General features: G+C 48.7%; 1 protein-coding gene across 2 annotated transcripts in view; it reads left to right on the top strand.

Annotated features, from left to right (window-relative positions):
* Positions 1-957: 957 nt before the first annotated feature.
* The window catches only part of PDE8A (phosphodiesterase 8A), a 121,974-nt gene continuing 101,122 nt past the window's right edge, over positions 958-21,809 (top strand). Inside the window, exon 1 of one of the 2 annotated variants that reach the window (XM_056865670.1) lies at positions 958-1,194. In XM_056865670.1, coding sequence (XP_056721648.1) covers positions 958-1,194 — 237 coding nt within the window. The remainder of the gene's footprint in view (positions 1,195-21,809) is intronic. The other variant, XM_056865671.1, reaches the window with a different exon arrangement.

Here is a 21,809-nt window from a genome sequence, read left to right on the forward strand (position 1 = left end):
GGGCGGGCAGGCGGGGAGGTGGCTGCGCGCTGGATGGGAGGCGTTGCCTGCGGAGGGGGGCTTCTTTCCGCGGGGGGGCCGAGGAGAAAGGGGGGGAAAGGGAAGACAACCCTCCCTTCTGAAGGCTGGCTCGGAGCAGAGGGGCCGTGACGTGTGAATGCCTGCCACCGGGACGCGGGTCTTCAACTGCGGCAGTTGGGGAGGCGGCGGAGGAGCCGGGATTGGAGCGGGACCGGGGCTGGCCGACAAGCCCCCTTCTCCAGGAGAAGAGCCCAGCTGGAACCGGCGTTGGTGTGAACCTCTGGCTCTGGGAGGGAGGGGGAAAGTTTGGGGGGAGGTGGGAGGAAGGGTGGGGCGCCCCGGGGGTGAGGGTTTGGGGGCCAGCGGCAGGAGACCCCACCCGCCCCTCCTCTCGGGTTGCATCTTATGTCAAAGCCACACGAGGGGGGGGGGGAAGAAAGTCTTTTCCCGTTTGGAGGTTGAATTTTTAAGCTGGGAAGGAATGGTACCGCCGGGAAAGCCAGCGGGTCTGACCTCTTCTTAATCCGAGAAGACCTGGGGGAGAGGAGTTTGGATCCCCCGTCCTCCCCCCTTTCCAACTATGAATGTTCCCCCCAATAGGAAATTGTTGGACTCTTGATTCCCATTCGAAATCTTATCCCCCCCCCCATCTCCCTCCTCTCCCTCTGTGACTCTTCAGCCCCGATTTGCTGAGGCTGAGCCCGGTTTTTCTTCCTGGAGGGGGCGACCAAAGTGGAAGCGAAGGAGCCCCCCCACACACACACGTACATGCATGCACCATGTTTCTTCTTATGAAGGGATGTGGCAGGGACAGCTGACCATGCGGAGCCGGGCCGATACGAACTGTTAAGGAAAGCAAGATCGGAACAAGTCCCCCCCACCCCCAAAGTGGAAAGGGGGGGCGAGAAGCTGCGTTCAGCAGCGCGGAGGACAACCATGGGCTGCGCTCCCAGCATCCATATCTCGGACAGCAGGGTGGTCTACCACAGCAACAAGGACCCCGAGGACTCGAACTCGTCACAGCAGCAGCAAGGCCACCCTGTCCCTGGATTATTCATTAAATCCTCCAACACCTCCACGTACAAGTTAAGGACGAACCCCTCCAAGAAGGATAAGCGGGACCGCAACCGGAGCATGGAAGTGGAGGCTCAGGCCGGAAGGTCTGGTGTGAAGGTAATAAACAAAAAATGGGGTCGTTTGGGGGGTGGGGGTGGAGAGCTGGTGAGACCATTTAGATGTGGCTTTATTGGCACAACGAACAAAAGACGCCTGCCCCTGGTGAGTTGCTTAGGCAGATCGCGAGAGGGAGGGCATCTTGGCCATCTTCCGGGCATGGAGTAGGGGGTCACTGGGGTGTGCGTGGAGGGGGAAGTAGTTGTGAATTTCCTGCATTGGGCAGGGGGTTGGACTAGATGACCCTGGTGGTTCCTTCTGACTCTGTGATCCTATGATTTTAGACCAGCCTGCTCGGTGACCGGTTTGCGGGTTCCTTCCGTGGAAAGAGGCCCTCGCGCACCCTTTTGCCACAACCTAAAATAGGCCTTTTCGGTTTTTATCCTCTCCCCCATTTCTCGTTGGCTTTTGTGGGCCTGGGGTCGAAAACGGGAGTTTGGCATGCTTGTCGAATAACACTGCTGGGGAATGCTTTTGAACACCCTTGGGCCTGTACGGGCCGGCCAGCCACAGTGCGAGGGGATACTGATCGGTGTAAACTCCCAGCCGCCTACCTTGCTAGCCCGCTCTGGTTCCACGCAGCCCCTTCTGATCTTTTCCAAGTTTGTTTGCATAAGCTAAAGTTTATTTTCATCCCCCTTTCTAAGAAGGAACGGATCCGAAAGGAACATTGGCACGCGGCTGTGATTTACAGAAAGAATCATGACTTGCTGGCCTTGTGAACAAGGATTTGTGGGTGTTCGTGTACAAAATGGGGAGGGAATATGCAAGAAAATGATTAACGGGGAGGGGGGGGAGGGAACGCAGTTGTAATTCTAAGTAAATTTTAGAGACTTGGAGAATTTGTACCAAGAGGAGGCTAGCAATTTTACAGGGTGTTGTTCGGATGGAGGGGGAAAAAATCTCATTTGGGGAGGACACACACCTGTCATAGGATGTTGCAAGCAAACCAGCCTGTATAATTTCCAAGTAAATGTGTTTTGGATGATGAAAGCCAGGCCAAGAGGAAGGTTGATTTTTGCTTTTTGGTTCTTGTGTGTGTGTTAAGGGCCATCAAGTTGCTTCCGACTCATGGCGACCCTATGAATGAAAGTCCTCCAAAATGCCCTGTCTTTGACAGCCTTGGTCAGATCTTGCAAATTGAAGGCTGGGGCTTCCTTTATTAAGTCAATCCATCTCTTGTTGGGTCTTTTCCTGCTGCCCTCAACTTTTGCTAGCATGACTGTCTTTTCTAGTGACTCTTGCCTTCTCATAATGTGACCACAATACGATAGCCTCAGTTTAGTCATTTTAGCTTCTAAGGTCAGTTCAGGCCTGATTTGATCTATAACCCACTGATTTTTTTTTGGGGGGGGGGCAGTCCACGGTATCCGTGACACTCTCCTCCAACACCACATTTGAAAGGAATCTACTTTCTTCCTATCAGCTTTCTTCATTGTCCAGCTTTCACACCCATACATAGTAATGGGGAATACGATGGCATGAATTAACCTGACCTTGGTGGCCAGGGACACATCCTTACACTTCAGGATCTTTTCTAGCTCCTTCATGGCTGCCCTTCCCAGTCTCAATCTCCTTCTGATTTGGTTCTTGAGGGACATACTATTGGGGATAAGGAATTCCATCAAGGACATGTAAGAAGATCGAAATGAGAATATTGATGTGAGCCCCAAGGCAGGGGTTTACTGTCCGCAACCCAATTAGACTGTAGTGCAAGAACATTAAAAAAGCGAGGTATGCAGCTCTCCGAGGTGTAAGACAAAGCAAATCCTGTTGATTTTTGGTGGGGGTTGATTATATACAATTTATCGGGCTTCTCTTTAAGATGCTCATGGGGCACAGGTGGCTTCCTTCCCTGTTTTAGCCTAACAACATTCTTGCAACGTAGGTTAGACTGAGAGAGAACATGTCGCTCAGCTAGTCAGGGGTGTTTTGATGAGAAGGGCCTTGCCTCTGTGGCGGGGCTCACGCTGCGTGAGCAAACGGTTCTAGGTTCTATCCCCGGCGTTGGCAGTTCAACAGCTCTCTGGTGGCCGGCGTTGAAAAAGACCTGATAGAGACATGATAGAGGTCTATAAAATTATGCATGGTTTGGAGAGAGTGAACAGGGAGAAGTTTTTCTTCTTCTCCCATAATACTAGAACACGGGGTCATCTGCTAAAGCTGGAGGGTGAGAGATTCAAAACAGATAAAAGGAAGTATTTTTTCACACAACGCATGGTTAAATTGTGGAACTCCCTGCCCCAGGATGTGGTGATGGCTGCCAGCTTGGAGGGCTTTAAGAGGGGAATGGACATGTTCATGGAGGAAAGGGGTATTCATGGCTATTAGTTGGAATGGATGCTGGTCATGCTGCATACCTGTTCTCTCTAGTATCAGAGGAGCATGCCTATTATTTTGGGTGCGGTGGAACACGGGCAGGATGGTGCTGCTGCAGTTGTCTTGTTTGTGGCTTCCTAGAGGCACCTGGTTGGCCACTGTGTGAGCAGACCACTGGACTTGATGGGCCTTTGTCTGATCCAGCATGGCCTTTCCAAAAAAAGCCAGCTGGGTGACATTGAGCCAGTGACTGTTCTCTCCGAACTCTCTTAGCCACACCTACCTCCCAAGGTGCCTGCTGTAGGGGGAGAAGGCGATTGTAAGTCGCTTTGAGACTCCTTAAAGGTACAGTAAAGCGGGGTCTAAAAACCAACTCTTCTTTTGGGAGTCGAAGCTCCCTTGGTTAGACAGGTAGGGTATTCTGCTAAAACTAGTAACTGCAATAAAACAAGAATGGGAAGGGATTGTACAGGAAAGGCCTCTGATCTGGGCTGCAGTCCTAAACATTTCTCCCAAGAAGCAAACCCTAACTGTGGGAGAAAGGTCCATAGATATTGGTGCGTTCACTTGGTGTGAATTTCAAGCAAGTCTGTAATATTCATGTTTACTTGGGGATAAACCCCGATAAGCACAATTGGACTTGCATTTCAATAAATGTGCATAGAATTCAGTTGCATTGGCATTAGGGCCAGAAAATTATCTGTCTATCTGTCTGTCTATCTATCTCTTAGGACCTCAGAGAAGTAATTCAGTGGCATGCAGGTGACTTCAGTTTCTTTCCCCTAAATTTAGTAATCTTAATAAGTTTTCATAAGAAAAGACAGTTTGACGAAAGGAAGAATGGATAAACAAAAGATTTAGGAAGATGAGGGTGCATTATAGGTGCTGCAAAGAGAAATGGATCTGTGCCCTTTAACCTAACTGATTTTTATTCAGGTGCTGATATTGTATCGAAATAAAATTTGATTGATTGATCTGTGCCCACTGCATTAAAGGAAGGCAAAAGGCAGGGTCGATGTCCCGTCGAAACTCTGAGATGTGTTAGAATAGACCTTTGCTGCTTGTTAATATACTGAGTAAGAAAGTCCCGCAGATTTAAAGATGGGATTTACGAAAAGGGCAAGGTCTGAAATCTTACTTCTTCTTAAAATCCTTCACGTCCCTTTAATGAGTGTGACTAAATGCATTAAAACTAGAAGAAGAAAAATCACTGCTTGATTGCAGGATACCTGAAGAGTTACTTCCATTGCTTGCTGGATTGAAGGTATATATGAATTGATCTCAAACAAATTGCATATTGTCTGATTTATTTTGCATCGACACCCTTATGGTGCAGCAACCGTTGGGCCTGTTGCCCAATTAAAGGCATCTTTAAAGTCGATCACATGGATTTCAATTAATTAATGAATTGATGTAAACCTGCCTGCGACTGAAACAATAGGCTCTGAAGGGGTGTGTGGGGTGCTTTTTAAAAAAATGATGCCCATGCGTTCTGTAGAAGGGGCCGTCTTACACCTCGTTCTCATTGGTGTGTCCTTGGATTGTGACGTATGACTGAATGCTCCTCCATACTGTCCCATTCCCATACAAGAAAATTGAACATGTCAGGGAGAAAAGGTTCTAGCTTTGTAAGAATGCATCACACTATTATTTAAAATGGACGAGAAGGCCAAGCTATACTTGTGGGGTGCCTAGAACCTTTGCTCTGATGGTATCGCTTTACTCTGCTCTGGTTAGACCTCACCTAGAGTACTGTGTTCAGTTTTGGGCACCGCAGTTTAAGAAAGATGTACACAAGCTGGAACGTGTCCAGAGGAGGGCAACAAGGATGGTGAGGGGTCTTGGAGACCAAGTCCCATGAGGAAAGGTTGAAGGAGCTGAGGATGTTTAGCCTGAAGAGGAGAAGACTGAGAGGGGATATGATAACCATCTTCAAGTACTTGAAGGGCTGTCATATAGAGGAGGGTGCCGAGTTGTTTTCTGCTGCCCCAGAAGGTCGGACCGGAACCAACGGGTTGAAATTAAATCAAAAGAGTTTCCGTCTAGACATTAGGATGAGTTTTCTAACAGAAAATTTTCTAACAGGCTTCCTCGGGAGGTGGTAAGTTCTACTTCCCTGGAGGTTTTTAAGAAGAGGTTGGCCATCTGTCAGCAATGCTAATTCTATGACCTTCGGCAGATGATGAGAGGGAGGGCCTCTGGGCTATCTTCTGGGCATGGAGTAGGGGTCACTGGGTCTGTGTGGGGGAGAGGTGGTTGGGAATTTCCTGCATTGTGCAGGGGGTTGGACTAGATGACCCTGGTGATCCCTTCCAACTCTGTGATTCTATGAACCTCCTAACCTCAGTCTCTGGTGGGTGTTGCAAAAGTCCCTTCTCCTCTCGACACTCAGGGGAGCAGCTGCCAGTCCGAGTGGAGATCATATCGTGCTAAGAAATAGACTGGGAGCTTCATAGGTCTGTGGGTACAGTTGCAGCTGCCAGCTTGAACGTCATCTTTTCTCTCTCGGCACGGTTATCATTTAAGCCAGAATTCATCCGCTGTCGTCAAAACCAGCCCGAGAGTGAAGAAAGCAATGACCTTTTGCACCCACCCCCCAAATTGTTGAATAAGCAGAGATATCCCTGATCGGACACGAATAGGGGGTTTGAACTACGCCGTTGGCACATGGGTTAAGCCCCCTGATTTGAACAGGATTTTCAGTGCATGTAAGCAGCACGTTTGATTGCAGCCAGGACTGTTGACTTACACAAACACCATGACTTGGCATTAGAAGCTCACAAACTGGTGCAATAAATCTAGCCGTAAAATAGGCTGGATACATAAATAACACATTGTAAGACAGGCACCGAGACCGGTTCTGTATCTAATAATTTAGCATGTGCGTTGTCAGATAATCCATGCTCGGCCAGGTGGTAGATAATTGCTTTTTGGGGGGCGGGGGGGGGGTTGTTTTTAAATCCATGATGTTATTGCCGTCAGACTTTATTTCATATAGTCTCTTAACCTTAACATCTCGAAATAGTAACTGTTCGAAATAGCTGTTTTTTTTTTGTTTTTTTTTAAGTTGAAGTTTGGTTCCAATTTAGCAGGCAGAAAAACATTTCACGTCTACAGCCTGTCAGGTTTATTAAAGCGTTTTGAGAAATGCACTAATTTTTCTCGTAATGTTTTGGATGCACTGTCGCAAGGTGCGGGAGCGGCTGCTATTGTAGGTAAATGGAGCACGGTGGAGCCTCCTTGTTCAGAGGTAGTATACCTCTCAGTAGCAGCTGCTCGGGACAAACTGGGAAGGCTGCGCTGGATGCTTCTGTCTGACTGCCGCTCCTGGAAACAGAGTCCTGGGTGGGATGGATCTCGTTCAACAGGATACTTTATTCGTAAGCCGAAAGGCCAAGACATCCTAAAAGGAATTCATGCATACTAGTAGCATGCACAGTGCGTGCCATGCAGTGCACCAGCGGTCTATCTAAGCCAGCATCTTGTTCCTCAAAGCGATCAACCAGTTGCCCCGGAGGGCCAGCAAACGACACAGAGGCCAAGGCCTTCGGCTGATGTTGCTCACTAAGGCTCAGAGGTTTGCTGCCTCCGAATGGGGACGTTTCTTTTGCAGCTAGTAGACGTCAATGGACATTTCTTCCGTGAATCCATCTAACCATCTTTCAAAGGCAGCCATACTCGTGTCCATCCAGTGGCAGTGAATCCCACAGATTCCCTAATAACGCCGATGCGTAGATTCCCCCCCTGTTCTCTAGAAACCCTTTTACTTATTTAGAGTGCTCTTTGATCCTTTCATCGTATTAAAAAAAATTATTTTTTTTAATTGAACAAGGTTTTGAAGGGCCGGTTGATAATCCGGCCAGGTCCGTTGCCAAGCGGGGCTTAACGCTCCGGGAAAGGGAACCGCGTTCGAAATTCAGATGCGTTCAATCGACGCGCTAAATGTTGTTTGTTGTCGTAGGATTAATGATGGTCGCTGCGAATGTGGCGGCGCTGTACCCTCTGCCTCCAATCGAGGATGCTTTCCCTTCCAAACACCTGGGGTGGGTGTGTGGGGAGGAATTTTTCCTGCAGAAAGTTTTCCCGCATCGGTGTTTTCTCTTTCCACCCAGCCTCTCCACCCTTCTCCTCCTCGCGCTTTGCCTTGCAGCCTGCAGCCGTTGCTCTGAACCTTCCTCATCCCTTCTTCCCCCCCCTCCCCTTTTTTCCAGTGACGTCAAACCTCTTGCACAAAGCTTTGGCTCCCACTGAGTCGACGCTTTCCCCACGACGAGACTGTACGTTCTCGGTTGCTACTGTTGTGTGCTTCTCAGGCCAAAACGCTTTGCTGTAAGGGGTGGCCGCCTTTTATTACAGCCTGGGTTGAACGTGGCCCAGAGGGAGGTGCCAACCTCTGTGTGTCTCTTGCCTCGCCTACCCTGCAGGGTCGCCGTAAGTCGGCTGCAGCTCGCCGGCTCTTTCCATCACCACCAAGGGCTTCTGTGCCTTTGAAATGTGTGTCTGTGTGTGTGTTAAGTGCCATCAAGTCGCTTCCAACTCATGGCGACCCTGTGAATGAAAGTCCTCCAAAATATCCTGTCTTTGACAGCCTTGCTCAGGTCTTGCAAATTGAGGGCCGTGGCTTCCTTTATTGAGTCCATCCATCTCTTGTTGGGTCTTCCTCTTTTCCTGCTGCCCTCCACGTTTCCTGGCATGACTGTCTTTTCTAGTGACTCTTGCCTTCTCATAATGTGACCAAAATACGATTGCTTCCGTTTAGTCATTTTAGCCAACATGGCGTAATGGTTAAGAGCAGTGGTTTGCAGCGGCGAAGTCTGATCTGGAGGACCGGGTTTGATTCCCCTCTCCTCCACATGAGCGGAGGACGCTAATCTGGTGAACGGGATTTGTTTCCCCACTCCTACACAAGAAGCCAGCTGGATGACCTTGGGCAAGTCACGCTCTCTCAACCTCACCCCCCTCACAGGGTGTCTGTTGTGGGGAGGGGAGGGGAAGGTGATTGTAAGCCGGTTTGATTCTGCCTTAAGTGGTAGAGAAAGTCGGCATATAAAAACCAACTCTTCTTCTAGCTTCTAGGGTCAGTTCAGGCTTGATTTGATCTATAACCCACTGATTTTTTTTTTTTTGGCAGTCCACGGTATCCGTAACTGCATAAATGGGAGAAATTTAACTTCGGGCTGTCCCCATCTGGGCTGTATTCTTTGAAAAGCTCCCCCTATATGCCATTAAAGGTTTATGAATGAATGAATGAAAAGCTTCCCTCTTTCCCAGGTGAGGAGAGAAATGAGTGTGCCAACTGTTGCTTTCACTGAGGCCGTTAAGTCAGTACAGATGAGTTTCCTTCACTGCTTTTTGAGGGGGGTGGCACATAGGAGGGGTGGATTCCTGTGTCAAAAGTCACTCATTCCCCATTACCATTCCCAGCATGGTGTAGTGGTTAAGAGCGGTGGTTTGGAGCGGTGGACTCTGATCTGGAGAACCGGGTTTGATTCCCCCACTCCTCCACATGAGCAGCGGAGGCTAATCTGGCGAACTGGATTGGTTTCCCCACTCCTCCACATGAAGGCAGCTGGGTGACCTTGGCCTAGTCACAGCTCTCTTAGCACTCTCTCAGTCCCGCCTATCTCCCAGGGTGTCTGTTGTGGGGGGGGGGGGGAAGGGAAGGAGATTGTAAGCCGGTTGGAGTCTCCCTTAAGTGGTAGAGAAAGTCGGCATATAAAAACCAACTCTTCTTTTTCTTCTTCTTTCCGATTGGCAGGTGGCTCTCCGGGGTCCCAGGTAGAGAAGGGTCTTTTTCAATATTTGAGGCTTAAGATCCTATAACTAGAGATGCAAGGAATTGCACCTGGGACCTTCGTGCATGCAAAATATTCTACATTTATCACAGGCTGGGCTTGAGCGCCATTACCTGTATACCCTGTACACCATTTGTGAAACCAGTTCTCGCCCGAGGGTTTCCCTGTCTCTGTGTTCCATCCAGATGACAACTGGATTGCCTGAAGCATTGGGACTGAAACGGACTGATTTATTTTGCCTCTAGCTTCCTTGTTCCATTTGTGAAAAAAAAAACTTTTTTTATAGCTTCCAAGGTTCATAAATTATGATGATATGAACCTTGCAGGATGGAGCGTAATTAAATAGCAGTGTTTTCCGATGTGCACATTCTTCCAGACCTTCTTTTCTCTGCTGTGGGCTGAACCGTTGGCCTGAAATTAAACCCCCAGGCCCCTTTTCTCCCTCCCCCCACCTTGTAAAATCGGTAAATATGCCACTCACCATTATGTGAAAGCGTAGTGTTTTATAAACCAGGAGCTTTGGTTTCCCACATATTCGCCTTCTGTTTCTAATGGGGAGGGGGAATATTAGTGTTTTATAAACCAGAAGCGTTGGTTTTTCCACATATTTGCCTTCTGTTTCTAATGGGGAGGGGGAATATTTAAAGAGCAATTTCCCCCCTTCTCAAAGTTCTCGGATTAACCCCCCCCCCAAAAAAACTAAAGCAGTCTTGCAATTACGAATGCAACATTTACTAGACTGTAAATAGCCGCAGTTCAGCACAGATCTAGGTATAATTATGCCTTCTCAATGTAATAGGCTCAAATCAGCCAGTCTGATGGTGAATGCACACGTATGCACATCTGACCAAGATCAACCACGTGTACTAGGGTTGCCAGGTCCCTCTTCGCCACCTTCAATGGGATGTTTTGGGGGCGGAGCCTGAGGAGGGCGGGGTTTGGGGAGAGAAGGGTCTTCAATACCACGGAGTCCAATTGCCAAAGTGGCCATTTTCTCCAGGGGAACTGCTCTGTCGGCTGGAGAGCAGTTGTAATAGCAGGAGATCTCCAGCTAGTACCTGGAGGTTGGCAACCCGATCTTGTACAAAGCTTGCTCTTGCCACAGTTACGCATGCCTTGTTCCCAGTGAAACTGCTTCATTGTTGGGCGGCCTCTGAAAAGCTTTCATATGTTCCAGCTGATTCAGATATGGTAGCCAAATCGTTGACTGGATCTCATAGAACTGATTGCTTCGTGTACTTATATATACAAAGCTGCCTTATACTGAACCAGGCCCTTGAACACATGAAGCTGCCTTATACTGAATCAGACCCTTGGTCCATCAGAGTCAGTATTGTCTGCTCAGACCGGCAGCGGCTCTCCAGGGTCTCAGGCAGAGAGGTCTTTCACATCACCTACCTGCCTAGTCCCTTGGAGATGCCAGGGATTGAACCTGGGACCTTCTGCATGCCAAGCAGAGACTCTACCACTTAGCCACGGCCCTTCCCTTGGTCCATCAAAATCAGTATTGTCTGCTCAGACCGGCAGCGGCTCTCCAGGGTCTCAGGCAGAGGTCTTTCACATCACCGACTGCCTGGTCCTTTTAACTGGAGATGCCGGGGATTGAACCTGGGATCTTCTGCATGCCAAGCAGAGGCTTCACCACTGAGCCATGGCCGCTCCCAAATGTCAATATCGATGTCAAGTTTCTTTTACCCAGGTGTTCAGCCGTTGTTGTTTGCGTTTTCGTGCGTTTTCACAGGGCTTCATTTCCCGGTTGTCTTCCCTCCCATTCACTCCCATGGTTTCCCCCTGCTTTGGTCTGTTCTTTCCGACGCAGGCTTTGTAATCACCTTTCTACAAAGATCGTGCTCTGAAGTGGGTTTGCCCACCACGGGCGTGGGACGTTGAAAATTTCCACCCGTATCGGTGCCATTCCCCCTCATCCCCCCCCTCCAAGCCACAAGGAAATGTAGGAAAGAATGGAGAATCCCCACGTATGAATGCAATGTTGTTGCCGTGAATGCGTTCGTGGCCCTGTGTACACAACAGGCAGTTGCTGCCCTGCGGAAGCAGGACGGGTTTGGGTTTCGGCTGCCTGTAATCCTGGCCTGGTCGGGACAGGGGCCTCCCTGTACTGACCACCACCACTTCTAAAGCACTGCGTGTACACATTTTTTTTCATTTTTTTATTGCTTTTATAATTAAACACAAAAAATAAAACAAAAATAAAATCATAATCCAATACAAAAATAAAGAACATAAAATATACAAAAACATATACAGAGCACTATTACATCCATTGCTAATACATTGTTTACTGTCTTTTGAAAAATATGTAGTGCCCAGACCTCTATGTACACATCTTAATAATGCTCCCTAATGGGCTATGAGCAGTCTGCCCATGCGAAAAGAACGCTCAGCGTCTTAGCCTTGAAACAGCCTCCGTTGCTTCAATTAGTTCCCAGTTTCCTGAACTAATCCACCCGAAGAAAGCACAGGTTCTCTCGGCAAATAAAACCAACCCTCCCCTCCCCCTGGAATGCAATAGAAACTCGACGAAGTCGAATTGCCTTTTCCTGCCCGTGTATTTGCCTTATCTCTGCATTTCTCGTTTTAACAGTAATCTTTCCAAAGGGCTTGTTTTATAGATGAAAGTTTAAGAACCTTGCAGTGCGACTCTAAGCGGAGCCAGCGTGGCGTAGTGGTTAAGAGCGGTGGTTTGGAGCGGGGGAGTCTGATCTGGAGTACCGGGGTTGCTTCCCCTCTCCTCCACATGAGAGGGGGAGGCTCATCTGGTGAACTGGATTGGTTTCCCCACCCCTACACACGAAGCCAGCTGGCTGACCTTGGGCTAGTCACAGCTCTTTAAAAGCTCTCTCAGCCCCACCTACCTCACGGGTGTCCGTTGCGGGGAAGGGAAGGTGATTGTAAGCCAGTTTGATTCTCCCTTAAGTGGTAGGGAACGTCAGCATATAAAAACCAACTCTTCTCCTTTTCCTCCTCCTCCTCCTCCTCCTCCTCCTCCTCCTCCTCCTTCTTCCACCAACTTCAGGCCAAACTAGACATGAGGGCATCCTCGTGTTCACCATGAGGATGCCGCCACCGTGGGGCTCTTGTCCTCCTCCCCCCCATGCTTTTTCAAGTGCCAGAACAGTCATGGCATGTATGTATGTGTGGCTGTTTTGGCACTCGATAAGGGACACAGGTGTGTGTGTTGGGAGGAAGAGTGCTTTTGGCTGCTGCGATGCAGGCCTAATCAGGATTGGGCCCTCACAGCATTTTTAAAGGACTTCAGAATGGCAGTGGTCGGTGTCGTGGCAGCCATGAGGTTGCCGTCGTGTCTAGTTTGTCCTGGAAAAGTCGATGGCGTACAAGCCTAGAGAAACAGGAGTAAAAAGTTAAGCAAGCATAGTTAAATTGTGGAACTCTCTGCCCCAGGATGTGGTGATGGCTGCCAACTTGGAAGGCTTTAAGAAGGGAGTGGACATGTTCATGGAGGAGAGGGGCATTCAAGGCTACTAGTAAAAACGGATGCTAGTCATGTGGCATACCTATTCTCTCCAGGATCAGAGGAGCATGTCTGTTATATTAGGTGCTTTGGATCACAGGCAAGATGCTGCTGCAGTCGTCTTGTTTGTGGACTTCCCAGAGGCACCTGGTTGGCCACTGTGTGAACAGACGGCTGGACTTGATGGACCTTGGTCTGATCCAGCAGGGCTTTTCTAATGTTCTTATGAGCGTGCCTATTCTATTAGGTGCTGTGGAACCCAGGCAGGATGGTGCTGCTGTAGTCGTCTTGCTTGGGGGCTTCCTAGAGGCACCTGGATGGCCACTGTGTGAACAGACTGCCGGACTTGATGGGCCTGGGTCTGATCCAGCAGGGCTTTTCTTATGTTCTTATGTTCTTAAGCACTTAGCAGACAGAAATAAAAAAAAAAACATTCACATTGTAAACCAACAGCATTCGGTTCAAAAATTTCAATAAATGCAATGTTTGTAGCAGTAGGGTTTAAAAACGAAACAAAACCGAGGAAATAGAGATGGATCAGCACAGATGAGACGCTTAGAAATCAGGAAAAGTAAATAGGACCTCCGGAAAGGAAGCAATTAATCTAAAAGCATGGGAGATTCTTCTTTTGTTTTTTTGTTTTTGTTTTTAAACATTTTTCATGGGTGCCAAAAACAGCAACGGTTTTGGCAACCGGTGAATTTCTTTGGGGAGGCGTCTCAGAATCTTTTGCACGGCAATGGAAAAGGCCATTTGCTGGCTGTAATGGGGCAGCACAGAAATTGGTGCTGGGGAAACTGTTGGCTTTTGGCCCTAGGGGGTCCCGCAAGGTTCCATCTTTTCCTGTATGCTCTTTAGCGTCCACGCGAAGATGCCGGGCGAGGTCATCCGAAATTTTGGGCCGGGTTGTCACAAATAGGCGGACGACGCTGCACCCTCTCTTGCACTTCCGGCGGATCCCAGGGAGCCTGTTGAAACCCTGAACTGGTGCCCGGAGACAGTTTTAGAGGGGCTAATAAACTGGAGCCGTGCTGCGCAGAGTGGTAAAGCTGCAGTGCTGCTGTCAAAAGCTCTGCTCACGACCTGAGTTCGATTCCGACGGAGGTCGGTTTCAGGTAGCCGTCTCAAGGTCGACTCAGCCTTCCATCCTTCCGAGATCGGTAAAACCAGGACCCAGCTAGCTGGGGGTAAAGTGTAGACCACTGGGGAAGGCAATGGCAAACCACCCCATAAACATAGTCTGGCTAGTAAACGTCGGGATGTGACGTCACCCCATGGGCCAGTGATGACCCAGTGCTTGCACAGGGGACCTTTACCTTTTTTTTTAAATAATCTGAAGCTTAATTATGACAAGAGATAGGTGCTACTGGTAAGCAGAAGGTCTGACCCAGAGTTTAAGGTATCACCTGTCCTGGATGGGGTTGCCCTCCCCTTGAAGGAACAGGTATGGTGCGTCTGCTGTGGCCAATTGTGTCTTTTACCAGTTTTTACTGGTTAGCCGGCTGCGGCCTTTCCTGGGCAGAAAAGATCTGGCCACTGCGGTACGTGCCCTAGTTACATCCAGATTAGACTGCAACGTGCTCCCCGTGGGGCTGCCCTTGAAATGTGTTCGGAAACTTGGTACAGAATGCTGCAGTCCGGTTGTTGGTTGGAGTGGGTCACAGGGACCGTATCACTCCAGTCTTGGCCCACCTACGCTGGCTTCCAGTTTGTTTCTGGACACAATTCCCGGTGTCGGCGGTGTCTTTCAAAGCCTTATATGGTTTGCGGCCAACATACTGGAAGGACCGCCCAATCCCTTATGAACCTGCCCATTACGGTAATTTTTTGGGTGCCCCTGCCTTCTGAGATTAGGCAGGTTGCAACTTGGGGGAAGGCCTTCTCGGTCATGGCACCAAAGCTCAAGAACTCTCTCCCCAGGGACTTTCGTCTGACCCCTTCCGTGGCCGTCTTTTGTGAGCAGGTGACAACATTTGTTGTTTTGTTGGCATTCCCTCGATGATCCCTCCTTCCTAACCAATGTTTTTATGTTTGATTGAACCGAATGTGATTTACTTGTGAGTAAGCTTATACTTAGGAGCCCCGTGGCGCAGAGTGGTAAGCTGCAGTACTGCAGTCCAAGCTCTGCTCACGACCTGAGTTCGATCCCAACGGAAGTTGGTTTCAGGTAGCCGGCTCAAGGTTGACTCAGCCTTCTATCCTCCTGAGGTCGGTAAACTGAGTACCCGGCTTGCTGGGGGTAAAGGGAAGCTGACTGGGGAAGGCACTGGCAAACCACCCCATAAACAAAGTCTGCCTCGTAAACTTCGGGATGTGACGTTACCCCATGGGTCAGGAATGACCGGGTGCTCGCACAGGGGACCTTTACCTTTATGCTTATACTGCATGGCTGGGAACATGGCTTAAAGGAAGTAAGAGATAGTAACTCTTAACTAATTTAAAGAAGGTATTCGTTGGAAGTGGGCAACATTTTTTTTTTTTTGCAGTTTAACAGATGTTAACAGAAGAACAATTCATAGATGCTGAAATGAGATACTGAGCCGGCCTCGGCCTGGGATGGAGGGCGGGGTATAAATCGAAAAATAAACTTTAAAAATGTACATAGATGCGTGTGTCCGGCAGCCAGGTTATAGACATGTCTTTTGGTTTATGCAAGCATTCGTTTCCTGTTTTTTCATGAAGTGGCTTAAAATAGATGCAAAGAATACAGTTTAAAGAGAGCCAGCGTGGTGCAGTGGTTAAGAGCGGTGGTTTGGAGCGGTGGACTCTGATCTGGAGAACCGGGTTCGATTCCCCACTCCTCCACACGAGCGGCGGAGGCTAATCTGGTGAACTGGATTGGTTTCTCCACTCCTACACATTAAGCCAGCTGGGTGACCTTGCGCTAGTCACAGCTCTCTTAGAGCTCTCTCAACCCCACCTACCTCACAGGGTGTCTGTTGTGGGGCGGGGAAGGGAAGGAGATTGTAAGCCGGTTTGATTCTTCCTTAAATGGTAGAGAAAGTCGGCATATAAAAATCAACTCTTCTTCTTCTTCCTGCTTTTTCATGAAGTGGCTTAAAATAGATGCAAAGAATACAGTCTAAACCAATGCACACATACATGACGACGCTGGGGTTGCAGGGGTCCAGCTTTTTCAAGGCCACAGGCTATTAGCTCTCGTCTCTGGCTATGTCCAGTCTAAAGAAGCTCAGGCCTGACCGCATTCAGTAGGCAAAGATGTCCCCGGCCATCCTCCCCAGTTCTGAAGAAACGTCCTTATTCCCACCCCTCCGTTTGTTTCCTTAAAGTCCCCATCCTGGATTGGGGCTGCCCCACAAAGTGAGGATTCAGCTGGCTCGGCTCTTGTCCTCCTCTTAAAAATGGGGAAATACTTTTTTCAAAATAAAATAGAATAAAACCCATGTCAGCTGCCGGCGACGGATTTTCCATAACAGTTTGTGCGCCGCATGTGCAGACCTTTCCTTCCACGCAGGCTGCGTTCAGTGACGCTAAACACAACTCCTGTTTGGTATTAGACAACCGCCTCCGACTGGCTTTCGAAAGGATCTCTCGATGAGCGTTGGCAACGCTCCTCTGACTCCTGCTCTTCTTACAGCCACATGGGTGGCAGGAGTGTGGGATGGATGGCGGCTGCGCTCGCTGCTCTGTCTGTGCATTTACCTGTCGCAGGTGGAGAGGTCAGGAAACCGGCCCTAAGTTGTAGCCGTCAAAGATCATATTTGCACGAATGTGCTGATTCCAGAGGCAAGTCGCTGGGTTTGACTTTTAGGGCGGGGCTTTGGTTTCGTTTTAATGCAAAACGTTCCTTCTGCATAGAATATTGTGATTCATACTGTATGAATCATGCCCCTACTGTCTTATTTAAGGAAACTAAGGCTTAACGTTTTACATAAGTTATACGTTCACTGCTTCCCAAAGAGGTGAGGTGAAGAACCTGGGGTAGGGTTGCCAGGTCCCTCTTTACCACCAGCGGGAGGTTTTGGGGGCGGAGCCTGAGGAGGGCGGAGTTTGGGGAAAGGAGGGACTTCAATGCCATAGAGTCCAATTGCCAACGCGACCGTTTTCTCCAGGCGAACTGATCTCTAGCGGCTGGAGACCAGCTGTAATAGCAGGAGATCTCCAGCTAGTACCTGGAGGTTGGCACCCCTAGGTTGCCAGCTCCGGGTTGGGAATTACCTGGATATTTTAGGGGTGGAGCCTGAGGAGGGCGGGGTTTGGGGAGGGGAGGGGCTTCAATGCTATGGAGTCCAATTGCCTAAACATGGCTAAGGGAAACGAAGGATGGTAAAGCACCATGTCTGCATTTAGGAGTGAACGACACATGGGAAAAGGCTTCTTGGTGTGTACTAGAGATGGACAATTAGACAACAACGGATCAAATGCCACGATCCGGCGCGAGTCGTCACGAGGCCAGTCGAGGGAGTTCGGTCGAGGTGCCCCTCGGAGGCATCTTTATCCCTTTCGAAAGTGATTCGAGGAATTGCGTTTTATGCCTGCATGAACATTTTGTCCCTCGAAATGATAGTGCTTTATTAGCCCTCTGCTGGGCAGCGGCGCTAAAAAAAAAACCCCACAAACCCTCTGACTTGATAAAATTCAAGAATGCGAACTGTTGAATGATGTTAGAATAACCAAGGCCGCTCACGGGTTGTGTCTGCTTGGTAAAAGATAACGAATGGCTGTACAAGGACTCCCGTCCCCTTTGTTTGTCTGGAAACCCGCAGATTGGGTCAAAGGAGAACTTTCCCTTGAAACGCGCCGGAGCTGCTTTAGTGCGCTGGCAAAGAACGCGGAGCTCTGAGCTCCCACGTCAAACCTCAGGTCCACCTAGGGTTGCCAACTTCCAGGAAGTAAATGATTTTCTGGATATAACATTATTTAGGTTAATGAAACACCGTGGGATCGCCATTGTGCACTCAAATCCTCAATTTCTCCAGCAAGGAACCTGGAAATAAAAAGAAGAGGATTAAATGATTATATGAACTTATACTTACCAACTGAATACTTACCAACTGATGAAAATATTTATATGAAACAGGACAGTTACCGGAAGCCTGTCTTGATATCAATTGATATTGATATTATGTTTTGATTTCATTTATTATTGTAACAATATCCAAGTTTGGAAAAATATTATTTTGTGCAGAAACAAAGCACTAATAAGAAATTTATTTTGTGTAAGTTGGTCTCAATGGTTTTTGTAAATAGCCATAGTGATTGCTCTTTTTGACTAACTTCCAGGAAGTAGCTGGAGATCTCCTGCTGTTACAACTGATCTCCAGCCGACAGAGATCAGTTCCCCTGGAGAAAAGGGCCACTTTGGCCATTGGACTCTATGGCATTGAAGTCCCTCCCCAAACCCCGACCTCCTCAGGCTCCACCCCCAAAACCTCCCGCCGGTTGTGAAGAGGGACCTGGCAACCCTATGTCCACCATCGACTCGCTTGGGGGCCTAAGGCTAGCCATGCTTTTCAGCCTCAGCCCTCCACCCCACTGTCTGCAGGACAGGCAGAATAAAATTAGTGTTCCTTGCAGCAGTGGTGGGGAAGGATTGCCGTATGGGCCAGTCGTGTGGGTTTGTTTTTTTTTTGTCTCCGTTGTGAACATGCTGCCTAGTCTGTGCCCAGGTCCAGAGAGGTACGCTGTGGGGCTAGCGGTTGTGATCATTATACTTTTCCGGCAGTCCACTTTGTGGGGCTAGGCAGTGAACGAGCCCCTCCTTAAAATGGCCCTCCTAGAAAATTGGTTAGGAGCCTTGTGGCGCAGAGCAGTAAGCTGCAGTACCGCAATCTAAAGCTCTGCTCACGACCTGAGTTCGATCCCAACGGAAGTTGGGTTTCAGGTCGCCGGCTCGAGGTTGATTCAGCCTTCCATCCTTCCGAGGTCACTAAAATGAGTACCCAGCTTGCTGGGGGTAAAGTGTAGACGACTGGGGAAGGCAGTGGCAAACTACCCCGTAAACATAGTCTGCCTAGTACAGGGGTCTCAAAACTGCGGCTCCAGAGCCGCATGCGGCTCTTTGGCCCGTTGAGTGCGGCTCTCTGAACTTGGTTTGGAGCCCCTGCTCTTGCGCCCATTTGCGCCGGCAGCCGGGCTGTGGAGCCAGCGCGCCTGAGAGAGAGAGAGAGCAGGAGAGCGGGTGCACTGTCTCTTCCCCCACCACCACCATGGAGAATGGCCGGGTCCCCCTTTCCCTTGCCCTCAATGGTTGGGAGGCTAAAGCCTCCCCTCCCCTCTAGCCACGCGATTACTGGGCGGGTGGCTTGGTGGTTCCTGCCCCCCCGCCTATCAGCTGTTGGGCGGGGCGGACTTCCTTTGGTAGACCTGGGGTCCGGCTGAGTCCTATTGGGAGGCCATGTCTACCCACTGGCTTTCTTGGCGGTAGACCTGGACTCTGAGGATGGGGAAAAAGTCCCCCTTCAGAGGCCAGGTCTACCCATTGGCTTCTATGGGCCTCCGGAGGCCAGGTCTACTGCCAAGAAAGCCAATGGGTAGACCTGGCCTCCCAGTGGGACTCAGCCGGACCCCAGGTCTACCAATAGGCTTTTATGGCGGTAGACCAGGCCTCCAGACGAGGACCGGAAAGGGAGGGAGAAATGTCAGGGACTTACAATTTAATTTTTATCAATAAATAAGATCACTATTAAGTATGATATCAAGTTTTATTCAGTGTACCTATAGTTTAATTAAGACTTAAAACTTTAATTACAGTTTATTAAGTTAATAAACAGTGTACCTACCTATATAGTTTAAGAAATTTGGCTCTCAAAAGAAATCTCAATCGTTGTACTGTTGATATTTGGCTCTTTTGACTAATGAGTTTGCCGACCCCTGGCCTAGTAAATGTTGGGATGTGACGTCGCCCCATGGGTCAGTAATGACCCAGTGCTTGAATAGGGGACTTTACCTTTTTTCCTTGAAAATTGGTTGCTGATCAGGTATGTATCAGGAGGGGATGAGATCAGAAACGGTTTCACTTCACGGTTGTTCCAAGGTGTTAAGTGTCATTGGCAAGGTTCCTTTGTAGGCTTAATGGGGCCACCCTAAGCAGAGTTTGTCAGTCCACTTAAGTCAGGGGGCTTAGATGGGTGTAACTCTGCTTAGGATGGTCCTCCCAGTTGTAGTAGTTTCTTGTTGGCTGCAGGCCTACGCAGAAGAGAGGGCTGTCATCTAAGCATATCTCATTAATTTTTTGACAGGGGAAATGGGCCCATTATCCCTGATCTATTAAATGAATAAAAATATTCATAGTATAGCACTGAATGACTTTTAAGTGCTCAGAATACAAATTTCCTGTTCACTTCAGGGTTGCCCGCTTCCTGGTGGGGCCTGGAGATTACAACTGATCCCCAGAGGGGAGGGGCTGTGGCTCATGGGTAGAGCATCTGCTTGGCATGCAGAAGGTCCCAGGTTCAATCCCAGGCATCTCCAGTTAAAGGGACTAGGCAGGTAGGTGATGTGAAAGACCTCTCTGCCTGAGACCTTGGAGAGCTGCTGCCGGTCTGAGTAGACAATACAGACTTTGATGGACCTTGATGGTCTGATTCAATATGAGGCAGCTTCATGTGTTCATGTGATAGAAATCAGTTCCCCTGGAGAAAATGGCTGCTTTGGCGGGTGGACTCTATGGCATTATACCCTGCTGAGACCACTTCCTTCCCTTAACCATGCCCTTCTCAAGGGTCCACTCCCAAATCTTCAGAAATTTCCCATACTGGAGTTGGCAACCCTACCCCCCATACACATTTTCAGATTTAGAGGTCATATGTAAATATTTATAGTCATTGAATAACCTTGTAATGTTTACTGTGTGTTGTCCTAATTGCTGAGTCATTGTTTTTTGTGTGTCTTCTTAGTTGCCGTTTTTGTGACAAAAGTCATAGTCAGTGAGCCATTATGCACTGAAAGGGAAGCTTAAGATTTGCTGCCTGAGTTACACCGTGATTTGGTTTTTGTGCGTCCTAGATCTTGCTTGTACAGGACGCCACATTTCAAACTGTGTGTGTGTGTGTGTGTGTGTGTGTGGCTTTTATGCTGTTGTAAACCTCTTGGGGGTGCACCTGTGCCCAAAATGGGATAAAATATTTTAATGAATAGGCTAATATGAACACTTCTCATCAGAGGAGACTATACTGGTTACTGATAGACCAAAGATCTGGCCCGGGGAGAGCTGGAAACCATTGACTATCTATCCATCTATCCATCTATCTACCCATCCATCATCCATCCATCCATCCATCCATCCATCCATCCATCCATCATCCATCCATCTATCATCCATCTATCCATCCATTTGTGGCTAGTATGCCAGATGTGTGTGTGTGTTAAGTGCCGTCAAGTCGCTTCCGACTCATGGTGACCCTATGAATCAGAGTCCTCCCAAAAATCCTATCTTTGACAGCCTTGCTCAGATCTTGCAAATTGAGGGCTGTGGATTTTTGGGGGGGAGCCAGATAAAACAGGTAAAACAGAAGCTGACCATACAGAGTAGATGTTTACAACCTAGGCCAATAAAATTAGGAATCACCCAATTTTACATTTCCACAGCTTAAGGAAGTACATTAAGGCGATGTCGCTTCATTGCTACTGCACAGTATTTTGCAACCTGGGTGGTGATTGTTGAGCTACCTCCCAGCAGAAACCTTTGGGTCCATTCACCCTCCTCACCAGAGCCCATTTCCCTAATCAAAGGGTCAACAATATTGAAGCGGGCAGCATTCTTGCAAAAGCTTGCTGGACCCAGTGGTATAAGAGGATTCTGTCGGCTGAGGCTGTAGGTTCCAGCAGCCTGCATTTTAACATGGTCTCACCCACCTTGGAGAATGAAGTTTGAACCCACGGCGGTCTTGCTTAAAGATCGAATCCCTTATGATACAGTCGGTGAATAGATTTGTGTTGTACCAACAACGGATAGCTGAAGAAGTACATCGAAACGCTGGAATTACCTAGAATTCGCGTCTTCATTGGACTAAGGCTTTTCATATACAGCCGGCCTGTGTTAAGCGGTT

This window comes from Euleptes europaea, chromosome 20 (genome assembly GCF_029931775.1).
Source record: "Euleptes europaea isolate rEulEur1 chromosome 20, rEulEur1.hap1, whole genome shotgun sequence".
NCBI lineage: Eukaryota > Metazoa > Chordata > Lepidosauria > Squamata > Sphaerodactylidae > Euleptes > Euleptes europaea.